Source organism: Oryctolagus cuniculus, chromosome 12 (genome assembly GCF_051225735.1).
Source record: "Oryctolagus cuniculus isolate XC-2025 breed Fujian yellow rabbit chromosome 12, ASM5122573v1, whole genome shotgun sequence".
NCBI lineage: Eukaryota > Metazoa > Chordata > Mammalia > Lagomorpha > Leporidae > Oryctolagus > Oryctolagus cuniculus.
This window is the reverse complement of record NC_142878.1, coordinates 66,486,965-66,509,743: the sequence shown is the minus strand read 5'-3', so window position 1 is coordinate 66,509,743 and position 22,779 is coordinate 66,486,965. Positions and strand designations below refer to the sequence as shown.

At 45.1% G+C, this 22,779-nt stretch overlaps 1 protein-coding gene across 12 annotated transcripts in view; it reads right to left on the bottom strand.

Annotated features, from left to right (window-relative positions):
- TUBGCP4 (tubulin gamma complex component 4) overlaps positions 1-22,779 on the bottom strand; it is a 47,620-nt gene that overhangs the window by 24,452 nt on the left and 389 nt on the right. For 5 of the 12 annotated variants that reach the window (XR_011380387.2, XR_011380386.2, XM_008268816.5 and 2 more), the window contains exons 2-9: positions 17,438-17,566; positions 13,827-13,949; positions 13,400-13,453; positions 12,952-13,008; positions 9,122-9,201; positions 6,321-6,522; positions 4,326-4,491; positions 4,016-4,140 (exon numbers count right to left, since the gene is read on the bottom strand). Coding sequence is in view for 8 of the 12 variants with exons in the window: in XM_008268816.5 (XP_008267038.1) it covers positions 4,016-4,140; positions 4,326-4,491; positions 6,321-6,522; positions 9,122-9,201; positions 12,952-13,008; positions 13,400-13,453; positions 13,827-13,949; positions 17,438-17,566 (936 nt within the window). In the remaining 4 variants the exon portion in view is untranslated. Of the gene's footprint in view, positions 1-4,015; positions 4,141-4,325; positions 4,492-4,775; positions 4,947-6,320; positions 6,523-7,772; positions 8,004-9,121; positions 9,202-12,951; positions 13,009-13,399; positions 13,454-13,826; positions 13,950-17,437; positions 17,567-18,223; positions 18,373-22,779 lie in introns of those variants that run through there. The other 7 variants (XR_011380385.2, XR_016217206.1, XM_051821739.3 and 4 more) reach the window with 3 other exon arrangements.

Below are 22,779 nucleotides of genomic sequence, written 5' to 3'. Positions count from 1 at the left end.
TATTCCAGGCAAAGTCAACATCTGAATATCTGACTAGGAATTGGCTGCCTGACTATAAATAGACTAAAAAAGATAAAGAATCCAGAGCAAGAAATTATACCTTAGTTAATATAGAAAGAACAGTTGATAAATTCAGTATCTACTAATGATAAAAACTCTTAGCAAATCTGAAGAGAATTTCTTTAACTTCATAAGTGGAGCTTATCAAGCAGTGGAGCTGGGACTAGAACGCAGGCACCTGACATGGAATGCAGGCATCCCATGTAGTACCTTCACTGCTAGGCCAAACACTTGTTGCTACACGCACTGTCTCTATGAATTAACAAATCAAGGATGCCCATCAACACCTCTATTGTTTAACACAGTTTATATAAACGTCATCCCATCTGTTTAATGAGATATTAAAGATCCTATCCAAAAATTGAAAAAGAGAACAACTTTAAGGATTGGAAGTTTTGAAATTCTCATTTGTGAATATGATCCACTTGGAAAAAAACTCAAAGAGTTCAGCACCATGCCAGGTATAAAATTAACCCACAAAAGTCAACACCACTATTTCTCTATATGAACAATAATCAACCAAATATATAATTAAAATAAGAAAAACTATTAGTCTAAGAATTTTAAAACTTTTCACTGAAGTACTAAAATACAGAAAAGCACACAAATCATAGCTTGAGGAACTTTCAGAAATAGAAAACACTTGTTACAACCGGTACCCCTAGAACAACTGAACATGGGCAGCGCCCTACAAGCCCCTTCATGCCCCTTCCACTGACTCAAAGGCAAATACTAACCTGACTTCTAGCACCAGATCAGCTTGGGAACATGTTTGACAGGCACACACCCCCTTTTCCTTCTGGGCATTCTATTTCTTCTCATTACTGTAAATTCTCATTGTTACAATAATCCTATTCAAAAATGACAACTAGCTACAATTCTGACACCTCGAGGAGTCCGAGGTTTCTTTTTTTTTTTTTTAAAGATTTGTTTGTTTATGGGTGGGGTGCTGTGGTGTAGTGGGGAAAGCCGCCGCCTGTAGTGCTGGCATCCCACATGGGTGCCAGTTTGAGTCCCAGCTGCTTCATTCTGATCCAGCTCCCTGCTAATGCCCAAGGGAAAGCTTGGGAAAATGGTCCAAGTCCTTGGGCTCTTGCACCGCGTGGGAGACCCGGAACAAGCTCCTGTCTTCTGGCTTTGGATCGGCCCAGCTCTGGCCATTGTGGCCTTTCAGAGAGTGAACCAGCAGATGGAAGACCTCTCTGTCTCTCTGCCTTTGCCTCTATGTAACTTCACTTTTCAAATAAATAAGTAAATCTTAAATAAAAATAAAAAAAAAAAACCCTCTTTTTCAGGTCTTGGCTTCAGTTTGGCCCAGACCTGGCCATTGTGGCCATTTGGGAAGCGAACCAGTGGATAGTAGAAATTTCTCTGTTTATCACTAACTACCTTTCAAGTAAATGAATCTCTTTAAAAAAAGAATCGAATACTATGATACTTCAAAGTCATTTAAAATCTAATAGTCTATGTATACATCATAGCTCTGTCTCCCACAACCAGATTTTACAACAGTGACCAGAAGAGGAAGCCGCCCTTGTGGTAGATTACTGTGCTTCTAACCTGCAGAGTTGGCAAAGCTTCTTGGTAGTTGCAGAAGCCAACTCTAACGTGCTGCGTTCTAGGCTGGCCTATGCTTCAAAATCAGCTGCAGGGGTTCGTCTGTTGGCTGACAGGTTGGTTTGCTGAAATGCAACTCGCTTTCCCCCCTTTGGTTTTTATAAAGCAAGTGTTGTATGGGATTACATTGGCCCCAAAAGTCCAGGAAAGGTGGAGGGATGATTGTATTACGAGTTGTATTACGAGGATCAACTGTAAAACTTGTTCTCAGTTTTTTTTATATGTGTGTGTTTGTGTGCAAATTGTTGAAATATTTACTTAGTATAGAGTTGGTTTTCTGTGTGTAAAGTTAAATGAAAATGAATCTTAATGGAAAATGGGACAGGGAATGGGAGAGAGAGTAGGAGGTGAGGTGGGATGGGAGTGGGGGGCGGGAGGGCGGGTATGGCAGCGAGAATCACTATATTCCTAAAGTTGTGCTGATGAAATTTGTATTCATTAAATAAAAGGTTTCTTTGGGGAAAAAAAGTAATTACCACGTGGGCCAGTGTTGTGGCACTGCCAGGTAAGCTGCTGCCTATGATGCTGGCACTCCATATCAAAGTGCTGGTTTGAGTCCCAGCTGCTCTGCTTCTGATCCAGCTCCCTGCGAATATGCCTGGGAAAGCAGCAGCCGACTGCCAAGTCTTTGGGCCCCTACACCCACATGGGAGACCCAAATGGAGGCCCAGTCCAGGCCATTGCAGCCATTTGGAGAGTGAATCAGTGGATTGAAGATCTCAATATCTATCTCTGTCTTTCAAATAAATTTTTTTTAAAAAGGAAATCAAGTCCTTAAGTGGAAGCATGATTTTTTTTTTTTTTTTTTTTTTTTTTTTTTTTTTTTTTTAGACAGGCAGAGTTAGACAGTGAGAGAGAGAGAGAGACAGAGAGAAACGTCTTCTTTCCGTTGGTTTACCCCCAAAATGGTCGCTATGGCCGGTGCTGCAGCCGGCGCGCTGTGCCAATGTGAAGCCAGGATCCAGGTGCTTCCTCCTGGTCTCCCATGTGCATGCAGGGCCCAAGCACTTGGGCCATCCTCCACTGCCTTCCGGGGCCACAGTAGAGAGCTGGCCTGGAAGAGGGGCAACTGGGACAGAATCTGGTGCTCCGACCAGGACTAGAACCCGGTGTGCCGGTGCCGCAAGGCAGAGGATTAGCCTAGTGAGCCACGGCGCCGGCCATGCTCCACTTTCAATCCATCTCTTTGCTATGGCCTGGGAAAGCAGTGGAAGGTGGTCCAAGTCCTTTGGCCCTGCACCCTGGAAGAAGCTCCTGGCTTAGGATCAGCGCAGCTCCGGCCATTGTGGCCAACTGGGGAGTGAACCAGTGGATGGAAGACCTCTCTCTCTGTCTCTCTTCTGTGTAGCTCGGACTTTCAAATAAATAAATAAATATTAAAAAAAAAAAAAAAAAGAGTTACAGAGAGAGGTAGAGACAGAGACAGAGGTCTTCCATCCGCTGGTTCACTCCCCAGAAGGCCACAATGGCCAGAGCTGTGCCAGGAGCCAGGAGCCTCTCCTGGGTCTCCCACATGGGTGCAGGAGCCCAAGGACTTGGGCCATCTTCTACTGCTTTCCCAGGCCGTAGCAGAGAGCTGGATCAGAAGAGGAGCAGCTAGGACTAGAATTGGCACCCACAAGGGATGTCAGCGCATTAGGACAGGGCGTTAACATGCTGCGCCACAGCGCCAACCTAGCACGATTCATTTTTTTAAAGAGCTTATGTATTTGAAAGGCAGACAGATAAATAAGGAGAGAAAAAGAGAGACCGACCAACATTCCATCTATTGGTTCACTTCCCAAACACTTGCAACAGGCCAAAGCCAGAAGCCTGGAATTCCATTCAGATCTCTCACATGAGTGGCAGGAACTCAAGTTCTTAGGCCATCATCTGCTGCCTTCCCAGACACAACAGCAGGAAGCTTGATAGGAAGTGGAGTAGCCAGGACTCGATCCCAAGTACTGAGATGAAATGCGGGCATCCTAAGTGGCAGTTTAACTCACTGCGCCACAATGCCTGCCTCTGGATCAAAATTTATAAAGCCACTCTGAAAGATAAGTAAACTACTAAGCTCTTGATTCCTCAGAGTTACCGCTAAGTTTATAGAAAGACTCAAAATACTGATGGTAAGAAATAAAATTAAGATCTCCCTTTTATTCCACTAACTAGTTAAAGCTCAAGGCAGCTTTGCCTTTATTATAAAAAACAAAATGCTATTTTCTTTTTCACTTATTACCCTTTAGCTCTCAATCCTCTCCAAGCCAAGCTCTAACTGTCTCAAGAAGAAAGTCAAGCATTCGTTTTCTGGGAAACTAGTCAATTTTCTCCCCCTGAAACGTTCAGGTGAAAGGCAAACCTCAGCCACGGTGCTCCGGATGCGGTCCACCACCTGCTCGAAATCCACCAGGCTGAAGAGCGGCTGCTGCTTCAGGCGATGCAGCTCTGCCGCAAAGGTGTCCTCCTGGTTTTTCAAAATGGAGCCTGCAGAACAGGAGGCGCTGTCAAGGATGACAGAACAGGCGCAGGCGAGGTGTTCTGGGCGGGGCTTTCCCTGGCAGGCCTCTCTGGCCAACGTGTCGTGACTGTGCTGCCCTCAGTCCGCGACTATCTCAGAGCAGGCGACGGCGCCCCTGGGGATGTGGTGGATTGGGCGAGGAAATGCCTACCTTTTCTAGTCAGGTTCACATTTTGATTCTCGAACATCTGGACAGATTCTCCAACAAAGAGGATCTTCTCAGCAACCCTCACTGGAATGTAGGATGGCAGAATCTCCACCCGCAGGGAAAACTGCTTTAGAGATGGTGCCAGCATGTTCTCTTCCTCAATCAGGCGCTGGTCAAGGAAAGAGCCCGGATCAGAGATGAAGGACGAAGAAATGGGAAATAAGAAAATATCTAGGAACTCTGCCATCCCATGACCTCTACTTTCTAGAAGTGGACATTTTAATCCTGAAGTTGTGCAATCCTTAAATTGCTGGTGTGGGAAAGATTTATTCCATCTCCAGACAGCAGAGCGGCACAGCGGAAGTAACAGTAGCTCTTTTAACAGTGGAATTTTAACCCTCATTCTGCCTTTACTACTGAGTGAAAACCTGCGCAGTCCATCAGTTTCCTTACTCGTACACGAGAGAGCTGGTCTTCATTCTCTTCAGGTCTCATACACACGTCTGCTATGCTGGAGCCCCCTAGACCCTTTCTTCCTCCGGCTCTGCACGTTCTTAGATATCCACTCATCTCTGTAGCTCCACGGAGACCCCAACAGTTTTAATCTTTTTAGATCAGAGGCTTCTGTGCAATCATAAAAGCGTTGGACTTTCAAAGCAAATGTACACATGTAAACATCTCAGAGAACCTCCTGAAGCCACTCATGGACCCCAGATACACTGCTGCTGCCATTGAGTCTCAGCCTCCTGGACGTTCCTACAAGTTCTCAAGCCCAACAGCCCAGACTGAACCATCTTCCTTCCTCAACACGAGCAATACATATTCCGTATCGTAGCCTCTCGCCTCACCCAGCTGCTGAAGGCAGAAACTTGAGCAGTATCGTGACTTCCTTCTAGAGCCATACCCAGCAAACCCCGAGCACCGCTGACTCCACATTCTCTTTTCCACAGTCACAGTTACAGCTCCCTCCGTTAGTCTAGGCACTGTTCTCTCTCACTTAAATATTCCCAGCACTCTCTTTACTGGTTGATATACCTCTGATCCTAATCTTAAAGAAACGATTCTCCACACAGCATCTGGCACGAGCTGTCATAAATGTGACATGTGAATGTGTTACTCTCTTGCCTAAAATTCTTGAGTGGCTCCAAACTCTTTTCAGGTTCGAGTCTAAATTCCTTCCTATTGTTGACAGGGGCCTTTACAATCCTGCCTCTGCTTAACCTGATAGCTTCACTTTCTGCCACCTCCTTTGTCTCTCTCCTTCCCTCATCCCTCAGTGTACACATAACACTACAGCTTTTACTTGACCATTTCTACTGAACTACTAATGGTTCCCCAAATAAGCCATGTCCTCAGGACCTCTGTGCCTTTATGTGCATCAGTTCCCTCGGCCAGGACATTGTTTGGCCTCTTCTTCCAACCTCTGCAATTCAGACATAAATTCCACTGGAAAAGCCTTCTCTAGTTATTCTAAGATTCTATCCCCAAATCATGTTCCAGAACACTCACTCTTTCAGAGCATTTAGAACACTAGTAACTGTTTACTTCCTGTTATCTTCCTCTAAACCATGACTACTACATTATATCTGTCTATGTAGCTGTGGCACACAGCACAGAGCCTGGCGCATACAGGCATTCAATGAGATGCTGTAACGGGGAGTGAGTGAATGTGTAGAGGGGTAGATGAACGAAGAGGACTTTAAGAAGTTTGATCAAAACTCCATACTATTCAAAAGCTACAGGGAAGTTATCGTTCCCAAAGGCAAAACATAGTATTAACCTCTTAATGGGCCATCCTGGAAAAAAGGGAGATGGAAAGAAGCTGACAAACATTTCTATTCTGCCGTCTCACATTAGTTAATATAAAGTCCAAAGTTGCATTTCAAGAACTGATGGAAGGTTGCCAGGCCGGGATGAGCTGAGGAGGCAAAAGATCACTGACTGTCAACTTCTCTGACCCCTGGCAGGAGCACACTGGGCTTCCTGCTGCACTCTCACCAAGTCCTGGAGTTCCCGCAGCTGTTTTCCTGTCAGTCCCCCGATGCCTAGATCCTCCTCGTCCTCTTCTGGCTGAGCATTGAGGTTACCAGAAGAGGGACCCTGTTTGATGAAGAACTCTTCGTACTGGTCTAGGAGGAGTCCATGTAACATCCAGGCTGAGAGCTGTTTGTACATGACCCCATGACACACAGCCAGGATTCTGAGGAGGGGAAAGCAAGAGCCTTGAAAGTCCATTTACAAAAGACTAAACCCCACAAATGCCACAGAGGAAATGCTTTCAACTGTGACCAGATAAACAGAGGCCTGAGAGTTTGATGAGTCATAAGGGAAATAACCAATTAAGTTAAAAATAATTGTGCTATTTTAATTTAAATGTTTATGGATGGACTAAGCAATTAAATTTCCATTCTGGCAGTCCACATATTAAAGTTTGAAATTTCAGTAAATGTTCAGATAATTCTTTGAGGATAAGTACACTATTTTTCTTTCTTTTGTGTAAAGTAAGTTTAAAAATTGATGGGTCCTTGGGGGCCAGTGCTGTGGCATAGCAGGTCAGGCTGCTGCCTGCAGTGCCAGCCTCCCACATGGGTGCTGGTTTGAGTCTCAGCTGCCCCACTTCTGGCCTAATTCCCTGCTAATGTGGGAAGGCAGCAGAGGATGGCCCAAGTGTTGGAGCCCCTGCACCCATGTGGGAGACCCAGAGGAAGCTCGTGGCTCCTGGCTTTGGCCTGGTCCAGCTCTGGCTGTTGTGGCCATTTAGGGAGTGGACCAGCGGATGGAAGTCTTCTGTCTCTGTAACTCCACCATTCAAATAAATTAAAAAAACTTTCAAAAAAAAATTGATGGATCTTGAAAATAATTAAGTGGATTTAATAGTCTCTTTTTGGCTAATATAGCATTAACTGGTTTGTTTTTGTTGGAATCACACAAGTAAGAAGATTCAATACATAAGCACCATACATACTGATCCCTGAAAACATATAATGTGTGTGTGTGTATATGTTATCTATATAATATTATAAATAGGCCAGCACTGTGGCTCACTAGGCTAATCCTCCACCTGCGGCGCCGGTACCCCGGGTTCTAGTCCCGGTTGAGGCGCCGGGTTCTAATCCCAGTTGCTCCTTTTCCAGTCCAGTCTCTGCTGTGGCTTGGGAAGGCAGTGGAGGATGGCCCAAGTGCTTGTGCCCTGCACCCGCATGGGAGACCAGAAGGAAGCACCTGACTTCGGATTGGTGCAGTGCGCCGGCCGCAGCAGCCATTAGGGGAGTGAACCAACGGAAGGAAGACCTTTCTCTCTGTCTCTCTCTCTCTAACTCTGCCTGTCAAAAATATTATAAATATATATTTATTATATATCTAAACAGTATCTTATGTTTTAAAGAAATAATAGAAAATTAAGTCTCTAAAGCACGTACTGGAAAGTTCCTTGCTCTGCTGAGGGTTTACCTGTATAGCAGTAATAGTGAAGCTTAAGAGTTGTGAAGGAGGGATGCATTTGGCCTTGGACCAATTGTATCTGATGTCATAGTATCTGGGTTCAAGTCCCAGCTCCAGCTTCCAACTCCAGATTCCTGCCAGTGCAGACCCGGGGAGGTAGGAGAGACCTTGACTGCAGCTTCAGCTATTTCAGGCATTTGAGGAGTAAACCACCAGATGGGAACTTACTCTGTTTGTCTTCTGTCTTTCAAAAAAGGAAAAAGAATAAAAAGAACTGTGAAGGGCCTCAGAGAACATTTATTATAATTTGTGGTTAATGCCATGGTCTCTTTCTTAAAAATGAGTTTGAGAGTAACAGGAAGATCTAATGGGTGGCTTTAGATCACATCGTACATTTACTTGTGTGTGCCCATAACTGTAAGACAAATACAACTTTGTATAATTTTTTAGTATCTCTAAAAAATATTTATTTACTTAGCTGAAAGACAGTGACACACAGAGAGACATCTTCCGTTTGCTTGTCCACTCCCCAAATGCCTGCAATGGTCAGGGTTGGGCCAAGCAAAAGCCAGGAGCCAAGAATTCCATCCAGATATCCCTTGTACTTGGGTCATCTTCTGCTGTCTTCCCAGGTACATTAGCAGGTAGCTAGACTGGAAACAGAGTAGCTGGCACTTGAACTGGCACTCTTAGATGAGATGCTGGTGTCACAAATGTTGGCTTAATCCACTGTGCCACATCAGCCCTAATTTTTTAATACTATACAAAAAGTACTTTTGTAAAGTATTACAGTATTTATAATTTTAATAGCCTTACAGTCTATTAAGTCACTATATCTTTATTTGGCTTTTCTTCTACTGCTGGTCTATTTCCTGATACAGTAAACATTACTATAAAAATGCTTGATGGGTCCTTGGGGCCCAGTGCCAATTTTCAATAATTTTCAATAATTTTGTTAGAATAGAATTCCTACGAGTAGGATTATGATTACGAAGCATGAATATTTCTAAGTATCTTGATTTGAAAATTTCACTCAAATAACAGAGATGTCTAGACATAACAAGCTATATCTGACACATGTAATGGAAACCCTGCAAGGATAATGGACTCCAAAATGAAAAAGGATTGTTACAAGGTCATCTGGGCAGCAAATTCCTGGCTTTGATACTTGATACTTTATAACCCTGCCTTTGCAACGCCTGAGGTAGCCTAAGGATTACAGGGGCTCCTCTGTTCATGGGGCTTTTTCTGCTCTGGTCATGACTTTCCTGAGCGAAACCTGAAATGACCTGAAAATGAGACATGTGAGAAGTCAAGTCACTTGACCACCTCTCACCACCAAATAAGCCATGACTTACTTTACTAGTGCACTTCGAACAGGAGGCAGCCCTCCACAGCTGTGTTTGTAGACTGTTTCCAGGATCTGACAACCATGAATCTGCAAAATATGCCTTGTCAAACTGGATTCTGTTTTAACAGTTCATGCAATACAAACTCATATTCTTTATTCACTCAGTAGTGCACAACCTCACAGAGAATGGGGATAGACTTTCTCACATCAGTTATCTACAGTGGTTTCCAAAAAGATGGACCGCCTTCCTCCACTCAGTCTCATTTCAAATAAGGGGACTTGTTAGAAATGCAAAGTCTTTAACGGGGCCAGCAATACGTCTGAACAAACCCTCCAGAAGATTCCAGTGCAGTGAAACTTGAGAAACAATGCACTAAGGAAACCAGAATCATTTGGGCTGAACACCAAAGCTCCCATTTCAAGCTCAGGCCTTATTCAGACTGCTTACATGGAATATACTGATATTCCAATTCTGAGGCCTGTGTCCTTCAGGTTCCTTTATTTATTTATATTTTTACCACTGTGAGGCATAATTTACATGTTTAAAAACTCACCATTTTAAGCATAATATTTTAACCATAATAAATTTACAGCTTTGTGCAATCATCACCATAATCCAGTTTTGTAATATTTACATGACCCAAAGCATACCTGTGTGGCTGTTTATAATCAGTCCCCATTATCATCTTCAGCCCATACTTTTGCCCCTTGTTTTTTAACTCTGGGGAGCATTAGCAAGCTGGTTTCTCTACCTCTATTCTGCCAGAATAGAACACTCACCTACCTCAATTCCTCTATTCAGTTTCCCCTCTCCTTCCCTGCAGTCAGTGGATGTAAAAAGTCAAATGTGGACGTGCAACCTTATGCCATGATTGACAGAGATCCCTACTCTACCTTGTACCTTCACGGCTGACCCTCGGTTTCCTTAACCTACTGAACCTTTTAAAGGACTCAATATGATAATATACATAAGGCACCACGCACAGTGCCTGGATGTTGTCTTTGATGAGGGCAATCAGCTTCGAAGGGTCAAAAAGCACCTCCCTACTGGCTCTGCTGGCAGAGGATGAATAAACCTATACATATGCAGCAGAAAAGTAAAGCAGCAATGTGGCAAGTTAACTGATTAAGTAATTACATTCATCAACGTGAACATCCCAAAAAGCAAGGGCACAAATCTAAGAGCCTAAAAACATGCAGAACTGAATTAAACATGTTTAATACATGGGTCGATTCAGTAAATTCAATAGGAGAGCAGAGCCTTCTTCTAATGTTAAATCGTGAAGGATTTATTCCTGTTAACTCAATCCAGAAAAGATATTTTCCTGATCCTGACTAACTTTTCAATGACTATGATAAAACTTGCTACAAGAACAGGCATACTGGCGCTGTGGCATAGTGGGTAAAGCCACAGCCTACAGTGTTGGCATCTCATATGGGTGATGGTTCAAGTCCCAGCTGCTCCACCTCTGATCCAGCTTTCTGCCATGGCCTGGGAAAGCAGAAGAAGATGGCCCAAGTCCTTGGGACTCTGCCCCTACGTGGGAAACCCGGAAGCAGCTCCTGGTTCCTGGCTTTGGATTGGTGCAGCTCTGGCCGTTGCGACCAGCTGGGGAGTGAACCCCCCCCCCCCCCCCGCCTCGCCTTCTCTCTCTAACTTTGACTTTCAAATAAATAAAAAAAAAAAAGGTGTATTTGTGGAAGGCATTGTGGGAAATGCCTGCATCCTATATATCAAAGTGCCAGCTGTACTGCTTCAGATCCAGCTTCCTGCTAATGTGTCTGGGAAGGCAAAGGATGATGGTCCAAGGCCCAAGTGCTCAGGTCACTGACACCCACATAGGAGACTAGAATGGATCTCCTGGCTTCAGCTTGGCACAGCCCTAGCTGTTGTAGCCATTTGGGGAGTAAACTATAAAGAAGAAGATCTCTCTCTGTCTCCCTTTCTGTCACTCTGTCTTTCAAATAAATAAATAAATCCTTTTAAAAATAGGCATATTTACTTAAAAAAAATAGTGTGGGGGGAGGGGAGGCTGGTGTTGTGGCATAGCAGGTAAAGCTGCTGCCTTTGATGTCCGCAGCCCATATGGGTGACAGTTCAAGTCCTGGCTGCTCCATTTCCAATCCAGTCCCCTGTCAGTGTGCCTAGGAAAGCAGTGGAGGATGGCCCAAGTGGTTGGGCCCCTGACCCCATGTGGGAGACCCAGAAGAAGCTCCTGGCTCCTGGCTTCAGCCTGGCCCAGCCCTGACATTACAGCCATTTGGGGGAGTGAACGAGCAAGTGGAAGATTTCTACCTCTCCCTCACTCTCTGTAACTCTTTCAAATAAATACAATAAATCTTTAAAAAAAAATAGCCATATTTAACTAATAAACATCTGGGCTTCACCCAGTGATGTATGATGAACCATACAAACCTATTACTTTCTAAGAATTAACATTCTCCTTCTCAAGATCCATACCCTACACTTTTTTTATGATTTATTTTTTTGAAAGTCAGAGTTATAGAAAGAGAGGGAGGGGCCGGCACTGTGGCATAGCGGGTAAAGCCGCCACCTGCAGTGCTGGCATCCCATTAGGCGCCAGTTCGAGTCCTAGCTGCTCACTTCCTATCCAGTTCTCTGCTATGGTTTGGGAAAGCAATAGAAGATGGCCTGAGTCCTTGGGACCCTGCCCCCGCATGGGCAACCTGGAAGAAGCTCCTGGCTTCAGATTGGCACAGCTCCGGCTGTCGCAGCCATTGGGGAGTGAACCATCGGGTGGGAAGACCTCTCCCTCTCTCTCTCTGCCTCTCCTCTCTCTGTGTAACTCTGCCTTTCAAATAAATAATAATAATAAAAAACTTTAAAAAGACCCTTCTCTCTGCCTCTGCTTTTCAAATAAATAAATAAATAAATCTTAAAAAAAAAAAAAAAAAGAAAGAAAGAGAGGGAGAGACAGTGAAAGAGATCTTCTATCTGCTGTTTCATTCCCCAGATGGCCACAACAGTCAGCGCGTGGGCCAGACCAAAGCCAGGAGTTTCCGCTGGGTCTCCCACACAGGTGGCAGAGGCCCAAGCACTTGGGCCATTCTCTGCTGCTTTCTTAGGATATTAGCAGGGAGTTGGATCAAAAGTGGAGCAGTTGGGACTTGAACTGGAGCCCATATAGATTCTGGTGCTGCAGGCAGTGACTTTACCCACCATGCCACAGTGCCAGCTCCATATACTTATTTATTCTTAAAGATTTTATTTATTTGAAAGGCAGAGTTACAGAGAGAAGACTTCCATCTTTTGGTTCACTCTCTAAACGGCTGCAACAGCCAGGGCTTTGTCCGGATGAAGAGAGGAGCCAGGAGCTTCATGCGGGTCTCCCACGTGGATGCAGGTACTCAAGTACTTGGGCCATCTTCCGTTCCTTTCCCAGGCTCATTAGCAGAGAGCTGGGTTGGAAGTGGAGCAGCCAGGACTGGAACCAGCACCCATATGGGATGCCAGTACTGCAGATATCAGCTTTACCCACTAAGCCACAAAGCCTATCCCTACCCAACACTTCTAAACCCTTAGTAAAACCCTTTGCTCTCATCTCCAAATATTCCTAACATTTTTTCCTGATCCAACAACATCTTTGGGTACACCTATTAACACTCACTCTGCCTTCTCAACTAGGAACTTCTTAAGGACAGGGTCATATGCTATTTTTATATTTCTGACACTCTGCATGATCTGTAAGCAGATCTCAGATGAATGAACTAACACGTAAAAACCACTGAGAACTAGGGTTCTCTGAAAAGAATTTAAGCAAAATTAATTTTACTGACAACTCCTCAGTGCTTACGAAAGTAAGAGGAAATTCTCACCTTTTGACTTTTAATCTGCTCTACTACAACCATCACAGAGGGGAACAGGAGCTGGAACTGCAAAACAGAGAATGAGGAGGGTGTGTAATCGAATGCAAGGGGAAAAATCAACTCACCAATACCACAGTCAAGGTCAGTATCTAAGGCAACTGGACATGGGGTTTGGCCGCGAACAGGAACTAGATGGCAGATGGAAGCAGTTTCTCTGAGGCTGGCATCACTACCAATACTGATGTAGTATGGAGATTTACATATGACATTAAGTGTCAACTAAATTTGGAATTGTTTGAATAGTTCTGATCTAGTAAAGCATATAAAATGCACAAAACATAAAATGTTGGACTCTCAATCCAGAAGGAAAAAAGTCCTTTAACAGAGTTGTAAGTTAGGTTATTCTAGAAGTATCTACAGATTCTAAGACCTTTTGGGCATTATTTGGTCAGCATACCTGATCCAAGGAATAATTGACATGTGATATGGAAAGATGGGGGTCAGCCAGGAACTGCAATAAGAAACATGTAATTAGGGTGACACACAAAATAAATCAACTTGACCTATGCAGCTAGGAAAGAAACTGAGAATGGGCTTATTATTAGTTTTAAGCTACAGAGAATTGGTAATTAATAGATTATTAATTCTCACTTATAGGTGATAAAGAAACCAAAGCCAGGACCCCTATAAACTTATTCAGGAGCCTTGGGTACAATCTGTAAGCCATTTTGATCATGGCTTCAGCTACGATCAGAGAGAGAAGAATACCTTACAGAATTACACATTTTTAACTACCTGACCTTATCAGAGGGCATTTCACATTCAAGAACTGGCCTTAATTTGTTGCCCCAGAAGTACTGTTTCCTATATCTCCTCTTTCTCACCTCTTGTTCCAAATCAAGCAGTGCTTGTCGATAAGGCTGCAAAACCGAATCCAGCCCTGTGCAGAAGGCTCTCAGGTAGATCCCATGTAACCCACCTTGGCCTTGTTGAGATGGGTGGTGATCCTGAAATCAAACAAAAGGAAGTTGACTTTTCAGCTCAGGCCCTGAAACCTGATGCACCTCATCTTTGCAACAAACAAAGGACCCAGCTCAAGCACAGCTTCTCTACAAAGTCCTTTCTGACTCTCCCAAGGGAACAGTTCCACCTTGCTGTCCTACGTAACATCTCTACTTAGGGCTTGCATTGTTCCTCTATTCAAATGTGCCCCTCACTAGACCAAGAGCTTCCAGAAGGCAGGAACCACACTTCATTCTTCTCTATAGCTCAGCTTCCTGCACAGTTCCTCAGAGGAACCTTTACTTATTTACTCAACAAATAAAATTATCTCAATTCTTCCAATGCCCCTTCTAGGCCTGGCTTGGGAATCCATCAAGAACTTGAATCTGACAGCAGCATGGGGAGCTAAGAGACTCTCAGCAAGAGGTTTTACACAACAACAGCTTGTCTTTCAGGATATCTGAAAGCTTCTGTAGGAGCTTCTTACGTGGTTTTATATGGGTGATGTGGTTAACAGCAGACTTGAGGCTCTGACGACTAGTATCTCTGGCTATGACTTGGTTTGGGAGAAGAGGCTCTGGTAGTCATAGATAGAACAGCAGAATTAAGCCACAAACGTGGTAGGAAGCCTGGGGTGAGGAGTTAGTAAGCACACTGAAGCAAGGGATACCAGGAGTTCCTGAAGATAAACGTTTACAGCTTCAGAAACTGTGTGACACGGAGGGGAAACAGACAGAATAGACGGGCTACAACCAGCCAGAGAAATGAATGTCTTAATTTATCATCAAATAAGAGAAAATGAGTATTTTTTTTAACTTTCAAAAAAAGAAAAAAAGGGAGAGGTACTATAGGTATCTTTAGAACTGGGGGAAGCAGGAATTCACATGTGAGAAAAAAACCCACAGTTGCATGAATAGGGGACATGCCCTTTTAAAGTATTACATATAAAAAGTAATTCCAGTGGGCAAGCATTTGGTACAGTGGTTAAGATACTGCTTGGAACACTCACATCCCATATCAGAGTGCCTGGGTTCAAGTTCTGGCTAAGTCTCTACTTCCAGCTTCATATTACTGAACATTTTAGAAAGCAGCAGGTGGGCCGGTGCTGTAGTGCAGCGGGTTAACGCCCTTGCCTGAAGCACCAGCATCCCATATTGGCACCGGTTTGAGACCCAGCTACTCCATTTCCCATCCAGCTCTTTGCTATGGCCTGGGAAAGCAGTACAAGATGGCCCAAATCCCTGGGCCCCTGCACCCACGTGGGAGACCCGGAAGAAGATCCTGGCTCTGGATTGGCACAGCTCCTGCCGTTGCGGCCAATTGGGGAGTGAACCATCAGATGGAAGACCTCTCTCTTTCTCTGTGTCTCTTCTCTCTGTGTAACTCTGACTTTCAAATAAATAAATCCTTAAAAAAAAAAAAAAAAAAAAAAGCAGCAAGTGACTCCAGTACTATCCCTTACATGGGAGTCTCAGCCTGAGTTCTGGGCTATTGGCTTTGACCTGGCCCAGCCTTGGCTATTGCAGGCATCTGGGGAGTGAACCAGTAGATGGAAGATCTTTCTCTGTTTCTGTCTCTGTCTTTCAGATAAAATGAAAGTACAAATTTTAAAAAATTAGATTCTTGCCATCACTTGAATATTTCCAGTGACACAAAAATGCATAACTTATTTCATATGAATTACCAGGGAATTCACTGAAAATTTGACACAGCTCATGCCCTCTAGAGGTGTACAAGTATACTTCAAAGAAGTTCATGGAGGGACACATTTCTGGCCTAACAGTTACAACAAGGGTTAAGACAACTGCAACTGTGGACCAGTATTACGGCGTAGCAAGTACAGCTGCGTCTGTGATGCTAGCATCCCATATGAGCACTGGTTGGTTTCCCAGCTGTTCCACTTCTGATCCAGCTCCTACTAATGGCCTGGGAAATTAGCAGAAGACGACCCACTTGTTTGGGCTCCTGCCACCATGGGGGAGACCCAGATGAAGCTTCTGACTTAAACCCGGCCCAGCCCTGGCAATCACAGCCATCTGGGCAGTGAGACATCAGATCTCTGCCTTTCCCTCTATCTCTGTAACTTTGGCTTTCAAATAAGCAAATAAATCTTAAAAAACAAGACATCCACCTCTGTGGTGGAATGAGAAGGCCATGCCAAGGTGGCCACTGGCAAGCGAGTGTCAGTTACTCAGGAATGGCTTTGAAACCCACCTGGCAACAGAGCCTGCCTGGCAACAGGCTGTGATTGGTTGGGGCATAGACCGCTCCTTGACCAGATTGGCTGGTCTTGGCTATATAAGATGTTGTTCCAACTGTAATAAACGAGTCTGCGGGCTGCTCACCTCAAGCCTGCTTTCACCCGACTCCCAGGGTCTGTGTGGTGACTCCGCGCCTCTTGCCCCCACCACGCTGCTCCTCTCAGAAACCAATCCACTGCAACATTGTTGAGAAATCAAGGGCAACACACATCCCACATTGGAGTGCCTGGAGTCAAGTCCTAGCTCTGCTCCTGATTCCAGCTTCCTGCTGGTGCAGACCTTGGGAGGCAGTAGTGATGGCTCTAATAACTGGATCCCTGTGATCCACATGGGACACCTGGATTGAGTTCCTAGCTCCTGGCTTGGGCCCCAGTCCAGCCCTATCCACTGTAGGCATTTGGAGAGTCAACCAGCAGAAAGGAGTGCTCCATTAGCCTCTCAATAAATAAATAAATAAATAGGGGTGAGTGCTGTGGCGTAGCCGCTGACTGCAGTGCCAGCATCCCGAATAGGCGCCAGTTCAAGTCCTGGCTGCTCTACTTCAATCCAGCTGCCTGCTAATGTGCCTGAGAAAGCAGGAGAAGGCAGTTCAAGTCCTTGGGCCCTTGCACCCATATGGGAGACCTGGAAGAAGCTTCTGGCTTTGGATTGGCCCAGGTCTAGCCGTTGCAGCCATTTAGGGGAATGAATGAATCAGCAGATGGAAGATCTCTCTCTGCCTCTGCCTCTCTAGTAAAATAATAAATCTTTTTATTTATTTATTTATTTATTTGAAAGACAAAGTTAGAGAGAGAGGTAGACAGAGAGAGAGGTCTTCCATACGCTGGTTTACTCCCCAAATGCCTGCAACGGCCGGAGCTGTGCCAATCCGAAGTCAGGAGCCAGGAGCTTCTTCCAGGTCTCCAATGTGGGTACAGGGGCCCAAACACTTGGGCCATCTTCTACTGCTATCCCAGGCCACAGCAGAGCTGGATCGGAAGTGGAGCAGCCAGGACTAGAACAGCACCCATATGGGATGCTGGCACTTCAGGCCAGGGCTTTAACCCACTACACCACAGCGCCAGCCCCAGTAAATCCTTTTAAAAAATAAGTAATTCTGAACAATCTGTGGGAAACAAATGGCATTAAAAGGTAAGTTCATTTTGGTGCATCCATGAAATTTTCTCATAATGTGCACTTTCCATGAACTTTTTGAAGTACTCTCATCCATTTTCCAGAGAACAGGAACCTACCTGCTGCTGCACATGGCCAGTGTACTGTTCAATGAACTCTGTGAAGCGAATATAGTCTGTGCCAAGCCGGCAGAGTCGATTCAGGACGCTCGTCTCACTGGGGTGGAGAAATGGGAAGTCCTGTGACACCTGCAGAGGAGAGAAAGGGCAGAAACACTGAGGTACTGTTCCTCATCTCAGCTGCTTCACAGTATTTATCTTTTCCTTTTTTTTTTTTTTTTTTTTGACAGGCAGAGTTAGACAGTGAGAGAGTGAGAGAGTGATAGTGAGAGTGAGAGAGACAGAGAGAAAGGTCTTCCTTCCATTGGTTCGACCCCCAAATGGCCTCTATGGCCAGCACTCTACGGCCGGCGCACTGCACCAATCTGAAGCCAGGAGCCAGGAGCTTCCTCCTGGTCTCCCATGTGAGTGCAGGGGCCCAAGCACTTGGGCCATCCTCCACTGCCTTCCCAGGCCACAGCAGAGAGCTGGACTGGAAGAGGAGCAACCGGGACAGAACTGGCACCCTGACCAGTATGACCAGTACTAGAACCCGGGGTGCCAGCGCCGCAGACGGAAGATTAGCTTAGTGAGCCGCAGCACCGACCTATATTTTCCTTTCTTAAGGTTGCCAAGTTCTAGGTGGCAAAGGTATTTCCAAACCACTACAAAGGTGTCATTCTCCATCCCCAACCTTATTACTGATTATTTTATTACTAAAATAGGTGACACAAGGTAAAGAATTCAAACAATACTAAGTGGTATACATTAAAAAAAGTCCACCTTCCCAGAGACAGCCACTGTTACCTGCTTCTTATGCAATCTTCTGGGATGGCCTAGGTCCATATGAGGGTTTGTTGGATTACAAAAAACTTTAAGAATACTGCTCAAATTGGGGTCTGCAAACTCCAGTAGTTTCTCAGACATATCCTTAGGATTTATAAGAAATTTTCCCCCTACCAATAAGAATAAAAATCTAAATAAAAATCTAATAAAAATCTAAAATTAATATAAGCAGTCTATAATCTGTAAAAATCACTATATAACTGTCCATATAAGTTCACTTATATTTGTTATTTTTAATTTAAATGAAGGTGAAATGACAGCCTAATATGCTACACAGAAGTTTTATAGCAGCTCAAGTAGAAAAAAATGTCTGGGACAATGTATTCAAGAAGTTCAGCCAACTTTAACAGCATGTACCAGAATTTCCTTCCTTTTTAAGGTGAATAATATTCCATTATTTGTATATTCCACATTTTGTTTATCCTTTTATTCCTAGATGGACATTTTGGTCGCTACTACTATTTGTTTCTTTGTTTCTTTTTTCTTTTTTTTTTTTTTTAAAGATTCATTTATTTATTTGAGAGGCAGAGTTATGGGAGGGGAGTGAAGAGAGAGAGAGAGAGAGAGAGAGAGAGAGAGAGAGAGAGAGAGGTGCCTTTCATCCACTGGTTCACAAATCACTGTAACAGCTGGAGCTGGCCAATCCAAATCCAGGAGCCAGAAGCCTCCTCCAGGTCTCCCACGTGAGTGCAGGGGCCCAAGCATCCACGCCATCCTCCGCTGCTTTCCTAGGCCATAAGCAAAAGCTGGACTGGAAGTGGAGCAGCCAGGACTTGGACCATTGCCCACAAGGGATGCCAGCACCGCAGGCAGAGAGGCTTAGCCTACGACACCATAGCTCCAGCCCTGCTACTGCCTTTGGGTTATTATGAATAATGTTCTATAAACATGTGTTTAGGGGCTGGCGCTGTGGTGTAGCAGGTAAAGCTACCGCCTGTAGTGCCGGCATCCCATATGGGTGCCAGTTCTAGTCCTGGTTGCTCCACTTCTGATCCAGCTCACTGCTACGGCCTGGGAAGCAGTAGAAGATGGTCCAAGTGCTTGATCCCTGTGCCAACATGGGAGACCCGGAAGAAGTCCCTGGCTCCTAGTTTCAGATCGTCCAAGCTCTGGCCATTGTGGCCATTTGGGGAATCAATCAGTGAATGGAAGATCTTCCTCCCTTTCCCTCCCTCCCTCTCTCTTTCTCTCCTTCTGCAACTTTGCCTTTCAAATAAATAAATCTTGGGGAAAAAAAGTATGTAAAAATATCATTTGAGTCCTTGCTTTACTTCTTTTTGGTATATACCCAGAAGCTGGAATTGCTTGATCATATGTTATTTGTTCGATTTTTAGAGCAATTGTGATATTATTTCATAGTGCCACGAACAATGCACAAGAATATTAAATTCAGCGCCAGTACTGTGGCATAGCAGGTAAAGCTGCCACCTGTGGCATCCCATATGGGCACTGGTTGCTGTCCTAGCTGCTCCAGTTTTTTTTTTTTTTTTTTTTTTTTTAGATTTATTTTATTTATTTGAAAGACAGAATTACAGAGAGAGGTAGAAAAAGAGAGAGATCTTCCATTCTACTGGTTCACTCCCCAAATGACCACAATGGCCAGACCTGAGCTGATCCAAAGCCAGGAGCCAAGAGCCCCCCTCCAGGTCTCCCACGTAGGTGTAGGGATCCAGTTGGGCCAAGGAGTTGGGCCACCTTCCACTGCTTTCTCAGGCCACAGCAGAGAGCTGGATTGGAAGAGGAGCAGCTGAGACTTGCACTGGCGCTCATATGGGATGCCAGCACTGCAGGCTGGCTTTAACACACTGCGCCACAGTGTTAGCCCTGGCTGCTTCAGTTCTGATCCAGTTCCCTGCTAATGGCCTGGGAAAATCAGCAGATAGGCCCAGAGAGGCAGAGATGGATGGATGGATAGACAGACAGACAGATATAGACAGAGTGAGAGTCGGTCTTCCATCCGTTGGTTCATTCCTCAAATGGCCACAGTGGCCAGAGCTGGGCCTATCTGAAGCCAGAGCCTGGAGTGTCTTCTGGGTCTCCTACATGGGTGCCAGGGTCCAAGCACTTGGGACACCTTCTACTGTTTTCCCAGGCCATAGCAGAGAGCTGGATTGGAAGTGAAGCAGCCTGGACTAGAACCCGTGCCCATATAGGATGCTGGCACTGCAGGTGGCAGCTTTACCTGCTCTGCCACAGTGCCAGCCCCAAATCAATCAACTTTTAATGAACACCTACTATACCCCAAGTACTGTGCTAACATTCTGAGATTTAAAAAGTACACAAAATCAGATAAAGCTACCATTCCAAAGCAACTTATAACACATCACATATTCACATTGTAACTATTGTCTTTGGTTGATGCCATCTTTTTTTTAAATTTTATTTATTTATTTGGAAGTCAGAGTTACATAGAGAGAGAAGGAAAGGCAGAGAGAGAGAAGGAGAGAGAGAGAGAGGAGAGAGAGAGAAAGTCTTCCATCCGCTGGCTCACTCCCTAATTTGCCGCAACGCCCGGAAATGCGCTGATCCGAAGCCAGGAGCTTCCTCCGGGTATCCCATGTGGGTGTAGGGGCCCAAGGACTTGGGCCATCTTCCACTGCTTTCCCAGACCGTAGCAGAGAGCTGGATTGGAAGTGCAGCACCCAGGATTAGAACTGGCACCCATATGGGATGTGGACACTGTAGGCAGCAGCTTTACCCGCTACGCCACAGTGCTGGCCCCTGATGCCATCTTTATATGCCCATAAATGTGGTCATAAATAGGCAAAGGACAATTTTTGTTACTGAGTCCACAATAACCTAATTAGGAATTCATTTAATGTAGATCTTAATGACATAATACTAATTATATCTTCAAGCCAATAGTTTATGAAGTGGTATAACAGTGCTTAAGAACTTGATCCCTGGAATAAGACTACTTCAGTCTGAATCTGTGAGTTGCCTCCTACTTGCCTCATAGCTAAGCCAAGTTAATGTACCTCTCTGTGCTCAGTTTTGATTCTTACAGAGGCAATAATTGTGAGTATTGAATTGTTAATGTGCCTGGGAAAACAGTGGAAAATGGTCTAGGTACTTGGGCCCTTGCTAACCTTGTAGGAGACCCAGATGAAGTTCCAAGCTCCGGACTTCAGCCTGGCCCAGCCCTGGTGTCCTGTGGCATTTTGGGGAGTGACCCAACGGATGGAGGATCTCTTGCTCTGTCTCTCCCTCTCTGTCACTCTTCAAGATAAATAAATGTTTAATTTAAAAAAAAAAAAAAGAAGAATACACATGAAGCACATGCGCCAGGGCCAGCAGTGTGGTGTGGCAGGGTGCACCACTGAGTGCGATGCTGGCATCCCATACTGGAGAAATATGCTTGGGAAAAATGTGCTTGGGAAAGCAGCAGAGAATGGCCCAAGTGCTTGGGCCCATGCACCCATGTGGGAGACCTTGGGTGCTCAAAACATACAAGCAATTCTTATCATCAAGATAGCTCTGCCAATAAGATTTCCTGTTGACATAGTTTTAGAAAATTTTAAAAAAAATTATGGGTAACATTACTGGAGCAGGAACAGCAAACAATTCCTTAAAGTTACCAACACAGCTGGCGCTGTGGCATACTGGGCTAAGCCTCCACTGGCCGCATCGGCATCCCATGTGGCCGCCGGTTCGAGTCCCGGCTGCTCCACTTCCGATCCAACTTCCTGCTATGGTCTAGAAAAGCAGTGGAAGATGGCCCAAGTGCTAGGGCTCCTGCACCTGCGGGGGAGACCTGGAAGAAGCTCCTGGCTCCTGGATTCGGACTGGCGCAGCTCCGGCCGTTGCAGCCATTTGGGGAGTGACTTTCTCTCAGTCTCTCCCTCTCACTGTCTGTAACTCTACCTCTCAAATAAATCAATCTAAAAAAAAAAAAAAAACTAAGATAATTATTAGGTATGTGACACAGGGGAATATTTACGGATCTGTGCCCCAATTAATCTGTAAAATGGGTACAAGTGGTCGTGTGGATTAAAGGAGCTCATCTACGCCCTAACTATCTATGGATATCACATGACTCTTCCTCCTCATACATCTCTCATTCCTGGTAACACGAAGACCCCCAAGCAAGTTCTCCACCTGGTGCAGGTATATTTTGGGAAAAGAGTCAGGAGGGAAACGCTCCACACGCTCTTGAAATCTCTTTTTCCATTCAGTCAAGTTTGCTGGGCGCTGTGTTTCTGAACCAGAATGCAAAGCTCAGAATGCTGGCGTGAAAGTGAACAGGATTAAGTGCCTTCCTCACTTATAACCAGGCCCCCTGTACCTGTCATTCAGACACCGCCACCTTACGCCCTGTCCCCACACCCCGCGGCAAGGCAGGGCTGTTGGGGGGGTCTGTCCTCGGTTTCTCATGCTAGCATTTCCCTCACCCTTAGGCCGTGGGGGGCTGCCCTCTATGCGGCCCCAGCCCCCGCAGGTCCCGCCCTCCGGGTCCCTCAGTGGCTCAGGTCAGCCGAGTCTGCTCCCTCGTTCCCGCGCTCTCAGCCGCACAGTAC